Raw genomic sequence first — 19,402 nt, forward strand, 5'->3', positions numbered from 1 at the left:
CCTACCACAAGCACCCAATGAACTCAGGTCACCACTTGGGGACAGTGATAGACCTGCACTCTTCATGGTACTTCATCTGCCTTGTTGCCTGCCCAGAGACACAGGTGAGCTCAGGGTGATCCAGGAAAGCCCTTAACAATGGCTTGATTCTCTGTGTAATTTCTAGAAGGTGAGCCTGGGGTCAGCCTGTTTCCTCCCAGATACAGGGGTCTTAGCTCCAATGGAACATTAGCCATTCTACAGGGTGTCACCTCCCAGAACTGTCCCGAACCAGTTTTATTAAGTTAGAAACAGATCTACACCTCTTGGGTAGTTATATATACTTCTGTGGCCAGAACAGGAGGTTGATCCTGTTTGGACCAGATGCATTAAGGAGGGCGGGGGAGAATAAAGGCGAGCTCCAATTGAGTCCAAGACAACCTGACTGAAAACACTGAGGGGACCCTGACTCCAAATAAAGCTCGACTCTGAGATCCTGATACACCCCACCCACAGTGACAGGCTATGGTCACACTACAGAGCTGGGGACCAGTAGTCAGATCATTCTCTCCAAATGGCATCTTTTTCTAAAAGAGGTGTGTGCTCAGGAAGGTTGAGTTCAGGCTCAGCTAAAGGGCACCTACGTTAGCACACGGGTGTAGTCGTGGTCTGACTTCTGTCTGCTGCTAGACACTCCACAGGAAACCGTTTATGTTCAGCACGTTGTCCTAAACCTTCGGAGCTGCTCGCAGACAGCTGCTGATGTGTGTAGGCTAAGTCCCGAAGTCTCACACAATGAAGACCGGGAACCTAGGGCTCTCTCACTCCCGGCCAGGGACTGGCGCCATCATCACCACGATGCCTTGATGCTGATTTCGGATGGCTCCGGCCCCTTATGCTGAGTCTTCTGCTGTCACCAGTGTTGAAAACCCCTGGCCAAGTAGAGGGATGCAACAGCCTTTGCTGTTTTGATTTGCCAAAGACCCAGGATGCCAGGAGGAAGCCAAGTGTCGATCCCACTGGACCCACGCAGTCAGAGTTTATCAGGAATGGGAGGGATTTTTTCAAATGATGTAAGATTTAATTAACATTTTAATAATTATGTGTTGAATATACCACAGGAGGTGGAGGTGTGGCTCGGTGATGCAGGCCGTGTGTGAGGCCCTCCATGCTGTTCCCAGCCCAGTGCATGAGTATGTCAATGTAGGCCCATGTGGCAAGCTTTCTCCAGCGGAGTATTAAAATACAGTCATGATCAATCAGAACAGCTATGGACGTGAAGTCCCCTGTAATGGATGCAAGGAGACTGCATGACTTGGTTCTTAGATGGTGGTTAAGTCCTGCGTAGCTGTGCATGAGGACAGGGCCGATGGCTATTCACCAAGTGGGAAGCGAACACTCTAACACTGCAGTGAGCTGCAGTCCTTACTAGAACGTCTGGTGAACCTCGGCCTGGGAAGGGTAGAGACAAGGATATGCAGGAGGAGGGGGGATGAAAAGTAGCTTCGGCAACCTCTGCACTAAATTACTTTTAAATCCTTTCCTCTCTCCACAGGAACTTGTTTCTGTAGCACGGGCTGACTTGGAACTTGCAGACCTGACGCCACCTACTGTCCTGAGCACTGGGCTTCCACATATGTGGCATCACACCAGACCAACCTCTGAAGCCACCACATCGCCAGCCCGGACTGACGACATCAGAGCAAGGGGCTTGGTGAGTGTGCAACTCCCTCAGGCCCATCTCCCATGGGTGCAAGGGGTGCCTCAGCCTGGAGCTGCCTGTTGGCTCCAGATAACTGAGCCCAGCCTCTTCTAACAGACAGATACCATCTCCTGGAGGCACCACTGACTCGGATTCCTACTCAAATACATAGAGTGTGTCTGCAGAAAGGCAAACATCAAATATACTGCACTGGAAAGCTGAAGGTTTCGAGGAGGGTCGGTTAATTCTCCGAGTAGTCTGCAGCGTGACACGATGGCACGCACGCTTCACCTCTGCAGGGCAGACATTGATTTTCCCACCTGGGAGCTGCACTGAATTGTCTGGCGGCTGGAAGTCCGATCTCCATGATCTCCAAGCCCTCTCAGTCCCCACGGAACTTACATGTTATTTAAAGACTATGAAACAACACGAGATGAAAAGGTCTCACTGAGAAACCGAGACGGAGAGGAGGATTCGGTATTTCTGTTGCTCGGAGAAAATAATTTCAAAGGTATTTGATAACTGAAACTGGAGAGTGTGAGAGCATGCAGACTTCCTGGCTCAGTTCCTCCTGGGCAAAAGGGCAGTCTCCCTCCACCCACACAATGCCAGGGCCATCTCACCGAAGGCCCTGTTCCTTGTCCTAGGTTCATGGGCACATGTTTCAATCTGAAGCTGCCTGTCATCTTGAAGGACAGGTCGTGGGAAGAATGTTTCAAGCGTGAAATATTTCGCCCCTTACTGCGTGTGTGGCCTTGGGTAAGGCATTCAGCTCTCCCAGCCACAGCTTTTCAACTCTAAATGGAGACAAATCACATCTGTTGTATGCAGAAGGACGGAGCTAGGTTTAATGTGGAAGGTCACTTGGTTAAAAAAAAGGCGTCAAAAATTTGAATGGTTGGCTGAAGCATTTGTCAAAAGATGGCCTACTGGAAAGGAGTTGTAGATGCCTGGTATCCCTTGGCTCAGTGTTGATGAGGAGATTTTAAGGCTTGGGAAAATTGCAATGCTAGAGTGGGTACTCTGTGTAAAACCTAATCCTCCACAACGGGAAGACCCAGAAGAGGAGCCCTTCACTAATCCTACAAGACACAAAACAGTGAGGGGCGGCACCAGCACGTGAGAAGAGCTTCGTTGTTGTCCTTTTCTTCAGGGCAGACCTGAGGGCTGGAGATGCTGCTGCAAAGTTGGATGAATTAAATGCAATGGGTTCAACTGGGTCCTGAAGTAGCAGGGGCCAGGTGGCCCTAAATTGCCAACAGCAAGGTGATCCTAGCTATTGTAATGGCAGCGTAGGCAACCCAATGGCAATACTGGGCTGACCCATAATGGACAGCACTGGCAAAGGAATTTTTATCACGGTGTCACCTGTGTGGACCTTTGGTGCTGGCTAGTCAATCCTGATGTTTCATGGCATGAAACAGATTAAACGAACAAACAAATGTCTGCATTTTTGTTTATCTGTATAAGCAGAGACATTCTCAAACGAATGAAAGAAAGGCTACATTGGACTGTGGCTAATGGGAATCGCGGCCTGTAAACCAATTTCTAGACTTGAGCCAGTTTGCAGACCCAGAACCCCTTGTATGAGGGGGTGCCCAGGTTCCCCTGAGGAAGGAGCTTGAAAAATGCCTACAGGTTTTGATGTTCTCCAGTCCTTCCCTTGAGGGACCTTTTACAAGGGCAACTGTACACTAGGAGAAAGAAAGTATTCAGAATTTATGGGGTCTTTTGGATACTAGATATGAATTGATGCTGACTCTGGGAGACATCGAGGAACATTGAGGCCCCTGAGTTAAAGCAGGGGCTCATGGAGGTTTGCTGATTACTGGAGTTTTGGATGAAGTCTTACTTGCAGTAGGTCCAGTAGGACCCCGAACTTATCCTGAAGTGATTTCTCCAGTTCCAGCATGTATTATCGGGACAGACATATTTCCAAGTTGGCAGAATCCCCACATTGGTTCCCTGATCTATGGAGTGAGGGCTGTTAGAGTTAGAAGGGCCAAATGGAACCCAGTGATGTTGCTTCTACCAGGAAAGTGGAGAATCAAAGACAGTATCACACCCCAGGAGGAATTAGTTTCAGAAATTAGTGCTACCATCAAGGACTTACCACACCTCCCTTTAACTCTCCTCTCTGGTCAGTGAGGAGACAGATGGATCATGAAGAATGATAGCTGACTCTTGAAAACTTAATCGAGCTATGACTCTGATTACAGCTGCTGTACCAGATGTGGCATGTAGATTAACACATCTGGTACACAATATGCAGCTTTGGTCTAATGAATGCCCTTTTCTTGGTACCTGTCCATAGGACCACCAGAAGCAATCTGCTTTCATTGGCTAGGCCAGCACTATACATTTACAGTTTACCTCAAGGATATACTAACTCTCCAGCCCTGTGTCAGAAATTAATTAAAAGGGATTATGGTCATCTATCTCTTCCACAAAATACTACCTTGGTCCACTAAATTGATGACACTGTGCTGATTGGACCAAGTGTGCAGGAGGTAGCAATCAGTTTGGACTTGTTGGTAATACATACGTATGTCACAGAATGGGAAATAAACCAACCCAAAATTCAAGAGCCTTTTAGATAAGTAAAATTTTTCTTAGGAGTCCAGTGGTTTTTGACATTCAGAGATATTCCTTCTAAAGAGGAAAGGTAAGTTACTGCGTCTGGTCCCTTCTACCACTGAGAAAGAAGCACAATGTTTAGTGGGTCTGTTGGATTCTGGAGACAGCACATTCCTCACTTAGATGTGTTACTCCAGCCCACATACCAAGTGACTCAGAAAGCTGCTAGCTTTGTGCAAGGCCTGAAACAGGAGAGGGCTGGCTCTTCACCAGGTCCAGGCTGCTGTGGGGTCTGCTCTACCCCTTGAACCAGCAGACCTTAACGTACTGGAGGCAGATAGGGATGCCGTTTTGAGCCTCTGGCAGGCCACTATAGGAGAATCACAGAAGAGACCTTTGGGATTTTAGAGCAAGGCTCTACAACCATGTTCGTTTAAAGGGACAGTTCTTGGCTTGCTATTGGGCCTTAGTGGAGACTGAATGTTTTATAATGGGCTACCAAGCAACCATATGATATGATACTCAACATTATCTGATCTACCAAGCTATGAAATAGAACACATAGCAGCAATAACAATCCATTATCAAATGGCAGTATGGCAGTGGAATATACATGATCAGGCCTAAGCAGGGCCAGAAAGCAAAAGCAAGTTACATGAAGAAGTTGCCCCAAATGCTTATGGTTTTTACTCCAATTACAATGGTGTCTGCTGCCAAGCATGCTCCAAGAGCCTCATGGGGTGTTCCTTCTGATCAGTTGACTGAGGAAGAGAAAACATGGTTCTGTTACACTGATGCTTCTGCTATGTTATGCAGGCATCACCCAGAAATGGGCAGCTGCAGCATTACAACCCTGAAAGACACCAGCAAAAGGAAATCTTGACAGCGGGCAGAACTTCAGGCAGTACATGTGGACATACTTTTTGTTTGGAAGGAGAAACACCCAGATGTACAATTGTTCACTGATTCATGGGCTGTAGCCAAGGGTTGGTTGGATGGTCAGAGACCTAGAAAGTGCATGCTTAGAAAATAGGTAAGAAGTACACTAGGGAAGAAGAATGTGGATAGATCTCTTCAAAATGGCTAAAGGACGTGAAACGACTTATGTCCCATGCTCATCAAAAAATGACTTCAGCAGAGGGGGAGTTCAATAATCGGGTAGATAGGATGACCCGTTCTGTGGACCATCAACCTCTTTCCCCAGCCATCCCTGTCATTGCCCAATGGGTCTGTGAACAAATGACCACGGTGGCAAAGACGGGGGGGGGGGGTTATCCATGGACTCAACAACATGGATTTCCATTCACCAAGGCTGACTTGGTTACAGCTAGATCTGCCAGAGCAGAGACCAACCCTGACCCCTAGATATGGTACCATTCCTCATGGTGACTAGCCACTGACCTGGTGGCAGGCTGACTACATTGGATCACTTCCTCTGTTGAAAGGATAATGGTCCATCCTTACTGGATCAGATACTTATTTTGGTTACGGATTTGCTTTTCTTCATGTAATGCTTCTGTCAAAACTACCATTGGTAAACTTACAGAATGCCTCATTCACTGCCACTGTATTCCACACAGTATCATTTCTGATGAAGGAACTCACTTCCCAGCCAGAGAAATGTGAAGGTGGGGCTATGATCATGAAGTCCACTGGTCTTACCATGTTCTTCCTAACCTTGTAGCACCCTATAGCAGTTGGCCTGACAGAAAGATGGCATGGCCTTTTGAAGACACAGTTGCCATGTCAATTGGGTGACAGCAGTCTGGAGGGCTGGGGCAGGGTTCTCCAGAAGGTGGTATATGGTTGAAATCAGTATCTAATAATATGGTACGGTTTCTTTCATAGCCAGGATCCATGCATCCAGAATGGGGAGTGCTTCTGCCAGGAGCCACAACAAACATTCCATTGGACTGGACACAGATATCCCCCTGGTCACATTGAGCTTCTAATGGCCTTAAGCCAACAAGCTACAAAAGGAGTAAGGGTGTTTAGAAGATGACTGATTCAGATTACTGAGAAAAAAACTGGATTGCTTCTCCACAATGGAGCTAAGAAAGATTATATCTGGAGTACAGGAGACACTTTAGGGTGTCTCTTGTGGTACCATGTCCTGTGCTTGAGGTCAGTAAGGAATAACAACAGCCTAATACAGACAGGATAAGAAAGGTACGGATTCTTCAGGAATGAAGGTATGGGTCACTCCTCCAGGAAAGGAGCCAAAACCTGCTGAGGTGTTTGCTGAGGGTGGAGGAGACACAGAATGCACAGCAGAGGAAGGTAGCTACAAATACCAGCTAAGGCCCTCGGCCAGCTACAGAAAGAAGGATTATGACCAATGTGAGTATTTTCTGTTATATTTTGTTAAAAATGTGGCTTGTATAGAAATTTTTATTTTCTTTTCCTCAACTTAAGAAATATAATATCAATTGAGAGAATTTTAGTTGTCATACTTAAATTTGAGAAAATCAAAAGAATGCCCTTCAAGGAACACTGCCACATTTTGTAAAATTTGTAATGTGTTTGTGGTTGTATGAGAGATAGTTATAACATTTTAGGTAGAATTACGATCTTGTTGGTTCACCTGTGAGGGATTTTTTTCTTGATTAAATCATTTGAAGTAGGAAGACCCACTTTTAATATGGGTCTTTTGGGGTAGGAAGATATATCTTTAATTCAGATATTTTTAGGTGGGGAGATCCACATCTAATCTTGGCTGCACCGCCCGCTGGCAGCCTATGTAAGGATGGAAGGAGGAAGCTTTCTTTGCTTGCTCTTGCTCTGCTTTCTTTGCTTGCTCCTGCTCTGCTTTCTTTGCTTGCTCTTGCTCTGCTTTCTTTGCTTGCTCCTGCTCTGCTTTCTTTGCTTGCTCTTGCTCTGCTGGCAAGTCCATTCCTTCATGGGCGTTAGAGTCTCCTACTTCAGAATTCCAGCGTATGCTGTAGACCAGCAAAGACATCCAGCATTGTGACCAGATTCTTGGACTTTTTGTTTATAGACAGCTATTGTTAGACTAGCTGGCCTATAAGCCACTTGAATAAATCCACAATATCTATTCATTCATTGTATCAGTTCTGTCCCTCTGAACTCTGCGGTCTAGAAAACCCTAATACAGGAACTGTGCCTCCCACCTACAGCAACACCAGGGCCAATTCAATGCATACCTCATTATATGCATTGAACCTACCAATGCATACCTACTATGTGCACTGAATCTACCAATGCAAAAATACCTACTGTGTGCTAGGTCAGTCATACAGGAGACAAGTGTGAACAGAACAAACTATTCTACTACATCATCATCTACAACAGAATGTTCTCTAACCTTGGCCACAAAGTGAACCAGTACAACACATAGCAGTAGGACAACCCATCTGCCCTAGTTCCTCTCGGGCCTTTCTGGGGTCCTGATCCCCACCTCTGGTTTTCCTTCCTTCCTTCTCTACCACTGGCTTCCATTCTGAGAGCTCAGAGGTATAAGCCAGGCTTTCTAGCCCTTTATTTCAAATATGAAGGTATAGTCTTCGTCAAGGGTAGGGGTGGGAGCAGGTTGTGTCCGAGAGGACTGGAGAGTATGAGCATATACTTCTGGGGGGACATCAAAGCCACTGAACCATTTCTTACATGGAGGGATTATGTATATGTGATTTATAACAATAAATGTGTTTAAAAATATAAACAACCAAGAAATACCCCAAACTCAAAAACTAACAAGAAAAACAGAGAAAACAGAGCAAACAGTGAACTTGAAGAAAATTAATCATCTAGCAAATGAAAGAGAATTTAAAAAAATACTTAGGTTTCCAAGATGCATAATCTACAAAAGCTTTAAAAAAGGGATCTATCTGTCTGTCTGTCTGTCTGTCTATCTATCTATCTATCTATCTATCTATCTATCTATCTATCTATCTATCCATCCATCCATATATATATATGTGTGTATACACACACACACACACACACACACACACACACACACACACACCAGAGGTCAAGATTGTATTCTTGTAAATTAAAAAAATTAATTTGATGAATCCAATTAATGACCTGGAAGATAAAATCCCAGATAGCCTCTAGAACACAAAGCAAGAGATGTGTGGCATAAACACAGCTTAACAAGTGACTGGTGTGTCTTCAGAAAAACAGAGAAGATGAAATTAGAAAAGAAAGTAGACAAATTTCAACAGAGATAATAGCAAGACAAGAGTCTTTAAAACAAAATGGCCTTGCATGAATGAAAGCAAAGAATGCTTAGGCCTAAACACATCAAAGAGCCATTCCAGGCCACTCTGAAGGACAAAGTGGGCAGATCAAAGGAAGTGAGTCCAACAGGCTCCTGAGACAATGCTCGCAGAAGCCTGGCAACAGGTCTTTGTGCCTGTCATTGAAAATGACTTTGAATTGAGAATTTTATATTCAAGTCCTCTGTGGTGAGTGAGAGAGACAAGCTTCCATCTTCCACAGTCAGAAACAAGGGAAGCCAGCTACAGCTCAGAGAATGAGAAAATCTGTAGTATGCTGTTTGATGTGCCAAGGAAGTCAATACAAGAAGAATGCCTTTTTAGTGTTAAGCGTGATGAGAGTTGGAAAAACATATAATACATTTAATTAGGCTTATCTGTTGTTTATTTATTATCTGTCTGTCTGTCAGGGTTTTGAAGCTGCAATGTAGTCAGGACTGACCTTGGGTTCCTGACAACTCCATCTTTCCAGTGTTGTGATTATAAGGGTGGACCACCACCCCTGGCTTATTTAGTCCTCTCTCTCTCTGTGTGTGTGTGTGTGTGTGTGTGTGTGTGTGTGTGTGTGTGTGAGAGAGAGAGAGAGAGAGAGAGAGAGAGAGAGAGCTAAAATAATTTTATTAGATAAAAGTTTGAAAATGTTACTTAGGGGATCAAAACAAACAGGGATGATGTCAAGAAGAATTCGACAGCAGTAATGAAGGGAGAGAAGGGAAGCGGATGCAGCTGGGGAGGTGGGCTAGTAGTTAGAGAAGCGTCCCTCGTCAGTCATCTGGACTGAACAGTTCCAATGACACGGACAAGCAGCTGCTGGCAAACTTACACATCAGGAAACTGTATTATGAGCTGGCTTTGGATGGGGCCTTGGTAACAGCAAAGTGACCTGAAACCACTATTCACAAGCTAAAGGGGCGACAGGGGAGGGGTACATTATCTCCATGCAACTTAATTTGGAAAACACGTTTAAAGGACGAAAGTGGGTGCCTGTGCTTGGGGCCCTGGGGACAGAGGGTTCGTGGATAATCAAGAGGCAGGTCATGGGGACTAAATAAGACTCTTTGACGGTGATGTTGTGTTTCTATAAACCCAAATAGACTACACTGTGTTCACACATCTCAACAGGGATTAGCGCCTGTTCTTATTGGTTATTTTTAGATTAAAGGTTGTCTTCTCATGGAAAGCTCATGAGTGCGAGGGGACACTTGCTTTCTTTCTGTTCTTTGGGTCTCTGAGGGCCTGAGCAGGTGCCTCCTGGCTTTCTCTTTCCCACTCCCTGGTCAAGTGAAAAGGGCCACACAGTGCTGGCAGGCAACACTGAGCTTACGAACACATGGTGGTCAGTGAACCTAGAGGAACAGAGCCAGTCAGGGTGGAGAGGGGTGTTTGCAAACTGACAGATAAAAACCAGCTTTAAAAAGGCAGCTCCTGCCCAGAATGGCTTCTACTCTAGGAAAGCGCAGCCCCCCAAACAGATCTCCCAGTTCTCCAGCCTTGGAAGTTTGGATGTTTTTAGGGCCTAAAATCTATCTTCTTATGGTTATAAACTATTTTAATTTAAAATCTACGTCCTACAGAATGCTTTGCATATATTAGCATATACACAGATACCCCACAGATAACCTGTATAGAAATAGATGTCCTTTGTATTAACTTACTGCTACCTAGGCTCCAAGTGTAGACTTTTGATATGCCCTTGCCATATGCAATGTACCAACCAAACGTTTCTGATTAAAATGATGGTTTTGAGGTTGGTTTAGTCCCCTGGAGTATTATTTATTCTCCCCCTGCTTTGAATCCCTTGAAAAATATGATTATATAAGTTCTATTTATCCATCTTCTTCACTGAGATAAAAATGATGACTTAGGACCATTCTTTTAAAGGGCACTTAGAGGCTTATCCCTACTCATTTCCCCCAAAGGGTCCATCAATCTGCTAATAACTAGGGAGCAGAAATGGCTGCTTCAAAGGTATAACTAAATCTTACCAGTCTGTAGTTTTCTATCTAGAGAAAATGACCTAGACACACTTTCAAACTTCTGCTGAGATCCAGGTGCTCTCTCCTGGTGACATCTCCAACATGAACAGAGAGCTGTCTACAGACAGAGAGAGATGACGCACACCAGGGGCCAAAGAGCCTTTGCAGAACCTTCTTCACACTCTTGAGTAGGCACGCCAGCTCTGTGACTTCTGTCCCACAGATGTGACCTTGCCTGCCTTCCAGATCCATCTTTTCCTCTTATAATTAAGTCTTCCTTTGAAGCAGCCAGCTTGGCCCAAGTCTGCTTTGCTGCTGAATCCGAGATGTTAGGAATGAATTGGCTCTTGCAGAATTCCCATGCTGCTTTCTCTGTGGGTCTGGTTTATTGGCCTTTGGATCTCTTTCCACCCTTTGAATTCTTTTCTACATGACACTTCGCGAGGCTATTTCTGCATGGAAGAACATTGTAGACACCATCCCTCCAGTTATCCTCCAAGTTCCTGGAGGATGGGTTTCCCATACCAAACCTACACTCCTGAGGGAGCTGCAGTGCCCGTCTCTCTTATAAGTGGTCTCTGTAAAATGCATACTGCTAAACAGGGCTCTGGGGAGCACAGAACACATCCTCTGTTGTGGGGCTAAAAGGGTGTGAACCAGAGGTGTTGAGAGCTGTCTTCTTGTATGCTGTGGGAAAGGAGGGAGGGAAGGACAGTGTACAGTTTAGCCTGTACCCTTGTGCCCTGGATCCTGTAACTTTTGACGTGACTCTGACTGGAAAGCTCAGTGGGCAGCAAGTGCCCTTCTGTGTGTGCACACGAGTCTGATTTCTGTCAATCGTGATGGACTGGTTCAAAGTCCATCTACAGTGGGAAGGCAGGGTGGGGATGAGGTAGGGGGGAGGGAGAAAAGAAGAGAGGGGAGGCTAGAGACACTGGAGACATGTCCTTCAAAGGCACATTCCTCCAATTAAGTCCCACCTTCTAATAGTCACTCAGCTATGAAATCATTAACAGATCAATCCCTTGATGCAGAAAGAATCACCATGGTCCAATCAACTTTGACTACTGTGGGACCAAATCTTCAACACATAAGCTTTTGGGGCCATCGGATATCCAAACCAGAACTCGAGTTCCCTCTGACTCGAATGCTTTTCTAAAAGCAGTAGAATAAATGTGCCTGAGGGTAGAGCTTGAGGCCATCGCTCTATCATTAAAGAGCAAGTCATGAGGGTACCAGCCTCTTCCTCTAGAAGGCAGGGCAGGCTAAGCTCTTCCTCAGTGGGGCTGTGGGGGATGGGCAAGTTGCTTGGACCACAGCAGGCACTTAATAGATCATAGCAATCAGCCTTGGGTTTAAGGGTACTGAAAGGTGAAAGAGGCTCCTCGGGTCCTTTTACCTAACTTGTCTAGAAAGCCGGGGCTAACGAATAGCACAAGATGCTTTTAGAGTTGGCGAACTCGATTTATCTCACTCTGGGAAGACATTACAGCGATACTCCCCATTACAAGTGAGAGCGGATAGTTTCCTCTTTAATTCTGAAGGGCAGTGTTGGTATGATTGGTGTCCTTTGTGTAGACAGAGCAATTTCTATCATCCATTTCACTCTCTGCAGAGCAGGGTGCTGTCGCCACCCCCCTACCACTACCAGAGCAGTGACCTCCCTTCTTCTGTTCTGGTTGCCCACTGTCTATCTCAGCAGCTGGCTGTGCCTCCTCCCTCGGACACGCTGAACAATGAGGGCATTAACGGGTTTTTCATGGCGATCTGCTTTAACAAGCTCAAGGGCTTCATCGTAACTAGTTCAGAGGGTGTTTTTCTTGCTCAGAGTAAGTTGATGATGTCGAAAGCTGCAACCACGATTCTGAAGGACATTTGCTCCACATCTCCTCATTTCTCTCGAGAACCTCTTACCGCTCTTTACGGATGTTATCACCATTCTCTACTCTCATCGCATTTATGAGGCTTGAGAAATCAGCCTCCTTTGTGCAAATTAGTTGACAGCCCACTCATCCATCCCTGGGTGAATTTCTAAAAATTCAATATGGATTTTATTCAGAACACACAAACAAATGGCATGGAATATAGGTACTAACCGCATTTTTATAACCATAAAGCACATGCTTTATATGTAATAAACATTTTTAAGCCTTTCAACATTATATCTATCATTTTCTGTGTAGACACACACACACACACACACACACACACACACACACACACGGCCTACTTTCTCTTCTAAGAGGTAAGAAAAGGAAGAGAAATAGCAGCTCTGTAGCTAGCTGTTAGGGCTGCCAACCACAAGACTGATTCAAGGGGAGGAGGGCACCGCATCCCTGAAGATTCCCTCAGATCTGCTCTCTCTCTGCTTATGCTGCAATTGGTTGTAATAAGAAAGGGAAGATTTTTCTGTCAGAAGAGCCAAAGAGCTTCTGTAACCCTTGGGGGAAGTGTAAGAGAAAAGTGAATTGGAGATGGAAAATGTGTTTATTCTGGGAAGCCCAGAGAGAATTTCTCAGTCCACACGCACTGCTCACAGACAGGGCTGAACACAAAATAGTACAGGTTTCCAGTGATTTGGCCTCAAGGGTGGAGAATGGCTTTCTTCTTGAGAGTTTGTCCAGCTTGGTAGGATTTGAAGGAAAGGGGCATTAATATCTTTGACCCAGCATAGACAAGAGAATGCCAGAGAGAAATATTACCCACCAAGACAAGCCAGACCGGCAAACAACGGGGTTCTCTGGTCTGCCCCATGAGCTGGCACAGGAAGCCACAGAACTCAGCAGTAAGACACCGTCCTGGGGCATGAGTAATCTGAGTTGGGGGCAGGCAGTAGGTGATGGTGCTGGCTTCCTTCCTTGGCCAGTGTCTACATGGCTGGTTAGAAAGGGAGTCTCCAGGGTGAATCTAGTTGCTCCTGGCCATGCTGGCAAGGGCTGCTGCCTAATCTTAGAGCTCCGAAACTCAAATAGTGGCCCTACAAGCTAAAAGGCTATTACTTTTCCCAAGAATGACAGGTAACTTCTATGAGACCCACACTCATGAAAAAACAGATGCAGAGGGACCAATCCTTGGGATGGGTAATTTTTACAAACAGGGAGGCGCCAATGTTTGAGCTGCATATAGACCACCAAGAATATGGGCCAAATTCAAATCCTTCTATAATCCCTTATTCGAAGACCTCAAAACGAGACAGCCTTTGGGGGGTAGGATTTTTAAAGAGGTAATTGGGTTAAAATGAAGTCTTTGTGGTGGGCCCTAATTCAATTTGTGTCTTTATAAAAAGAGATCGAGACAGATAGAAAAACCTCTGGGGCACCCCTGTACAGAGGGGTACCATGTGGGGACATGATGAGAACATGTTGTTAAGGCATCCTGAGCGAAATAATTTACTAGGTTTTATCAGAGTGTAGCAGACAGGTGCCAAACTGGGGCCAGCAATGCTAAAGGGAAGAAGGCCTTAGCTGTACACAGCCCTGTCTATGTCAGGCCAGGGATGCTAAAGGGAAGGCCTTAGCTGTACAAAGCCCTGTCTATGTCAGGCCAGGGATGCTAAAGGGAAGGCCTTAGCTGTACAAAGCCCTGTCTATGTCAGGCCAGGGATGCTAAAGGGAAAGCCTTAGCTGTACACAGCCCTGTCTATTTCAGGCCAGGGATGCTAAAGGGAAGGCCTTAGCTGTACACAGCCCTGTCTATGTCAGGCCAGGGATGCTAAAGGGAAAGTCTTAGCTGTACACAGCCCTGTCTATGTCAGGCCAGGGATGCTAAAGGGAAAGTCTTAGCTGTACACAGCCCTGTCTATGTCAGGCCAGGGATGCTAAAGGGAAGGCCTTAGATGTACACAGCTCTGTCTATGTCAGGCCAGGGATGCTAAAGGGAAGGCCTTAGTTGTACACAGCCCTGTCTATGTCAGGCCAGGGATGCTAAAGGGAAGGCCTTAGCTGTACACAGCCCTGTCTATGTCAGGCCAGTGATGCTAAAGGGAAGGCCTTAGTTGTACACAGCCCTGTCTATGTCAGGTTTCAAGGAGACGGAACAATGAATGAAATGTTAAGATCAGTCAATGAATCACAGGAAGCAAAAGCACTTGATCCATCGCTGGTCCGGCCATCTCCTCAGGCTCTCAGTTAACTGCTCTCTTGAGGAAACCCAGAAGTGGGCTAGTCACAAAAGGACTAGCAAAATGGCAGGTGGTGCCGCAGCCATGTAATGTTGACCTTCTCTGGGTTACAGAGACCTCCTGACTTACAAGCATGTCATGGCCACTAGCCACCAGCCATACTTTTCTTCTCTTCCCGCCAACCCCGTTCTTACTGATGGGAAAGGACAGACACCTATCTGAGCTGGAATCTTGCTCCCTTGGCTTCCTCTCCTCAGGACAACTCCTTTCTCCTGGTTCTCTGTGGCATAAGACTGTGGACATCTACACCCAGTGTTCTTTCTATTGCTTCTCTGCATTGGCCCCAGGGGGGCTCATACAGTGTCATTTCCAGGGACACAAAAGTACTATTTATGACTAACATGAGTATCAATGAATCTCACCCTAGGCTTTGATTAAGGGGAGGGAGAAGACCCTGATATGTTTTGAAATAACTTTAGATCAGGACAACAACAACAACAACTACTTACCTCCACCACCACCACCACTATTACTACTACTACTACTACTACTAATAATAATAATAATAATAATAATAATAATAATAATAACAATAATAATACATGAACAGATTTATCTTATTCATATTCCTTTTAGGATGAAGTGGTGGGGGTACCCTGGTGGGGAGTAGGGTACAATTTGGTGACTACAGCTACCCAAATTTAAAATGACCATGACTTAAACTAGAGCAGGCGAGCAGTTAGGAATTTGTACTGATCTATTATGCAGATCTGACAATGTCACCACACAAAGAGGAATCAAATGGTTTGATCTCAATCGTAGCATGGTTTGATACAATGAACAGACTGGAAATAAAACTGTGGCCTGATTGTGAGATGACACAACATATATCTGTTATGAGGTTATGTATACAGACACTTTGCCTTGTGGAAGACTTAATAAAAAAAAAAAAGGTCTGTAGTAAATTGAACCATAAAGTCATAAAGTTAAGTAAGATCTATTGGGTAAAAATAAGTGAGTCGCAAAGCAGAAGCAGGGGTTGAAAGCAGTGGGCTGGATGAAGATGGCATCTGGACACAGTGTCCTCCAAGGTCAGCAGTTCAAGCTTACTCAAGGTCACGACTGACAAAGTGCTCAGTTGAGGCTTGACCTCAATCTGGACACAGCAAATAGTAGATTGACATTGTCAAATTATTCCTGCAGATAGAAATCCAGTCACAGCTCAGTAACCCGGGGCCTCACTGTCTGTGTCCTTGGCTAAACGACAGCAAAGGCCAGCCTAGAGCAGTCCTAGGCCACTATGAAGGTGACTGACAGCACACGAAAGTCATCACCATCTTCCCATTCTCTTCTGGTTCTGAGACTGTCAGGGGCTCTCACCCAAAGCACCCGCCATTTTCACTTGTCCTGAGCTAAAAGGGAAGGGGCAAAGTGTGTTCTGTGAGTCTCTTAACTGTGTTGGTTCTAGACTGCTCATCACACTTGCTCTACAGTCCCTCTGATGGCAAAAGGCACAAGTCCTACTCACTGGAAGTGGGCTGGGGCAGCATGCTGCAGAGCCATCCCTCATAGAGCCTTAGGGAGGAGAGACTGAAGCAGGCTTGAAAACCTGTCTCTGTGCACAAGGCCAAAACACACATTTACAGGGAGCAAAAGCACTTTGAAAATGCTTTGAAAAGCCATGAAAATGTCATCAACAGTTTCTCATACATACGGGAGTGTACTGTGGAGGCCTTGGCCTCACCTATGCAGAAAGGGTCTGTTTGACTTGAGTGCTGGTTGGTCAAACTGACAGCTAAGTGGAGCTGGGTTGGTGCTGTGCAGAAGTCTCTGTGCATGTGTGCAAAAGAGGATTCACAAGGCAGTCAGGACAGTGAGAGCTTACTGGTGGGGCAATTTAAATGGCTGTTTTGAGTTGGACTTGGCAGGGCTGCCTGGATGGCAAAAAAGAAGGGAATGATGGGGCAAGAATCTGCTTCAAAAAACAGACAGCCAAGGGATGGGGGACCAGTGCTGCCACAGGGCCTTGGAGAAAGGCAGAATTTCTCAGTCTGTAGCTCCTGGCCTGGGTCCATCCATTCACCATATTGCCTGTGTTCTAGGCTCCTGAGGCCAGGCCCCAGCCTTCAGAGACCGAGCCAACCATCACATCACAGACTGCCTGCCACGTCAACGCTCAGTACGGCTCCGAGAGAGCAGCCTTATCTCTCTGTATTCAGTTCATTCTTTCAGAAAACCCACAAAATTCCTCACCCTGAACAGACATTCCACTGCTCATGGGAAAGTCTCTGGTCTCTCCCCTCCAGGCAGCATCTTACAAGTTAGATTAGAGCTGACTCACAGGCAGCCCCAGAGCAGTTCACCACGAAGGAACAAAAGCAGCCACCTGCCAAAAGTCTGGAAACACCCTTGGGTCTGGAGACACTGGCTGGCTTGTGGGTCTCTGACACCGACATGTTTATGGGGGCCTTGGCTCTCGTCAGGTTCTTCTCAGCCCACAACTAGTTTTGACCCAGATCTGACTGCTGACCTAGGGTTACACAGGATGGATATCTCTTTCAATATTGATGGCCTGAATCCTAAACCTGCTTCTGTTCTTGATATGCGGATGGAGGTACTCTCCCCTCTCTGCTGTCTGTCACCCAAGGTTCCCCTCCTGAGGGGACAGGCAGTGCCCCACCTGTTTCACTCAGAGCCACTCCCTGTACCTGTTGTCCCATGTCCCATAGGTCTAGACAGGGATTCTCCCCGTGTCTCACTTTCTTTGGCTAGGCCGTGAATGTATCATCTGTAGACTGGGGAAGTTTACATCTTCCAGGAAAGGTTCCCTGCTCTGCTGACACTGTCCCTTTTATATCCCATGTATCCACTGTCTTCATTGCGGCGACCTGTCCAGCGCTGGGCACTGGGTAACTCTGATTTCAGATTATTCATCTGCCCTGCATTCTCCCTGCTGGCTTGTTCTCAGCCTCAGTTTCTCTTCTTTCTCCCATGGAAAACTTGCTGCACTGTCCAAACCTTTAGCACTTGACTTCAACCTCCCTTTCCTGTCAGAGCTCTCGACATTATAAGACTACCTAGGGTCAAACACATACATGCCAGGAGGAGCTGATCATAGGCCAGAAAAACATAAATCGCCATCAGGTATGGTGGCATATTCTTGTAGCCCAGGACTGGGAAGGGAGCTGAGGTAGGAGAATTACAAGTTGGAGGCTAGCCTGGGCTACAGAGCTAGGTTTTGCCGTCCAACACACACACACACACACACACACACACACACACACACACACACACACACGTGCATATCTGCACAACACACAAGGTAATGAATTACCCATGGTTCCCCAATAGTTTCTTTTCTGATCTAATGACTCACTGGAGAAGAACAGCCTCCTATTCTCTCACCTGATCGCAAGATGGCTACCAGGGCCAACTGTGCACGTAAGCAAGCACTCTGACAAATGACAATTCTGACAAACAGAGGAGACCCACCCCGACTGTCAACCCAAGAGCATCATATCTACCTCCTTCACCTGCATCTGCAGTCCAAAGAGAAGACCGAGTCACATGCTCCTCCCCAACTCCTCCCCACCCCCGCTTGTCCTCTTACTGCAAGCCTCGCACTGTCTTATAATCACCCATTCCACGCAGCAACAGTATTTAACTCATTTCTGAACAAGCACAGTGCCAGCATCCCGGAAACAGCCTTGCCAGTGACCGATGGATGTGTGGTGAACAGACAGGAATGAACGAGACAAGGTTTGGTTGCGTATGCTAAACGCTGGTGGGCATGCTTGATAAGAAAGACTGGCTTAACAGTGGAATGGCTTAACAGTGGCCATCCACCCCGTGGCCACAGTGGAGACAGCTGGGTCTCAGCCCTGTCTCGCACTCACCGGTACGGCTCCATGGTGCGCATGGCATAGAACAGCGCCTCCTCCAGCATCCCCAGGTTGATGCAGGCGTCCATGGCACAGTCGAGCACCTTCAGCTGGTAGATGTTGATGTCGGGAAGACGTTCCGAGTTGCTGTTTATGATCGCCTGGCACAGGGCCAGAACCTGTTCCCACTCTGTTATTAACTTAGTTAAGGACTCATTGTCTTCGTCAAGAAAGCACAGAGGTAAACGGAGCCATCTAAAGGGCTGAAGAGCTTCCAGGCATGGGAAGGGGGAGGCACACAGTATTTTTGCACAGAAGCCTGGAAACATACTTGAGAGACAAAACCACGTTCAAGTGGCATCTTAGCGAGATAAATCCTGTTTACACCAACAAACCATTCTCTAAACCCTTCAGGAGAATTAACATTCCCAAATAATCAGTCCTTCTCTGCACTTGTACAGGTTTCCTTTCAACTTAGTTGAGAAACGAGTGAAGGTGTTTATTAAACAGGACTAAAGTTTTAGTTCGGCTCCCAAGTATTTACTGTGGAATTGTTTCTGTTTAAAAGAATCTGTTTGGAGAAGGCAGAAGCATGTGTTTGCTTCTGACTCATCTGAGTCCCGGGCATGCATGGAGCCCAACCCACACCAGTGCACAGGCCTGCGGCTGGTGGGCCGGCTGAAGAGACACACTTGTTTATAGTGAAACAAGGTGACCCAAACCTATAGTTAAGTCAGCTCATGTGCTCTCACCTGAAACCCAAATACTGGGAGAACATAGTAAAGTCGGGGTGTGATGGTGCACGCCTTTAATCCCAGAACTTGGTAGGCAGGGGCAGCTGGAAGTTCTGAGCTACTGTGAGCCCCAGAGTGAGCTCCAGGACAGCCGGGACCTCATAGAGAGATGGGCAGAGAGAGAGAAAGAGA

General features: G+C 46.3%; 1 protein-coding gene across 4 annotated transcripts in view; it reads right to left on the bottom strand.

Annotated features, from left to right (window-relative positions):
- Positions 1-19,402, bottom strand: part of Smyd3 (SET and MYND domain containing 3) — a 556,948-nt gene that overhangs the window by 62,219 nt on the left and 475,327 nt on the right. For all 4 annotated transcript variants that reach the window (NM_001025762.1, XM_039090987.2, XM_039090988.2 and 1 more), the window contains one exon: positions 18,492-18,666. In NM_001025762.1, the coding sequence (NP_001020933.1) occupies positions 18,492-18,666 (175 nt within the window). The remainder of the gene's footprint in view (positions 1-18,491; positions 18,667-19,402) is intronic.

Source organism: Rattus norvegicus, chromosome 13, assembly GCF_036323735.1.
Source record: "Rattus norvegicus strain BN/NHsdMcwi chromosome 13, GRCr8, whole genome shotgun sequence".
Classification (NCBI taxonomy): domain Eukaryota; kingdom Metazoa; phylum Chordata; class Mammalia; order Rodentia; family Muridae; genus Rattus; species Rattus norvegicus.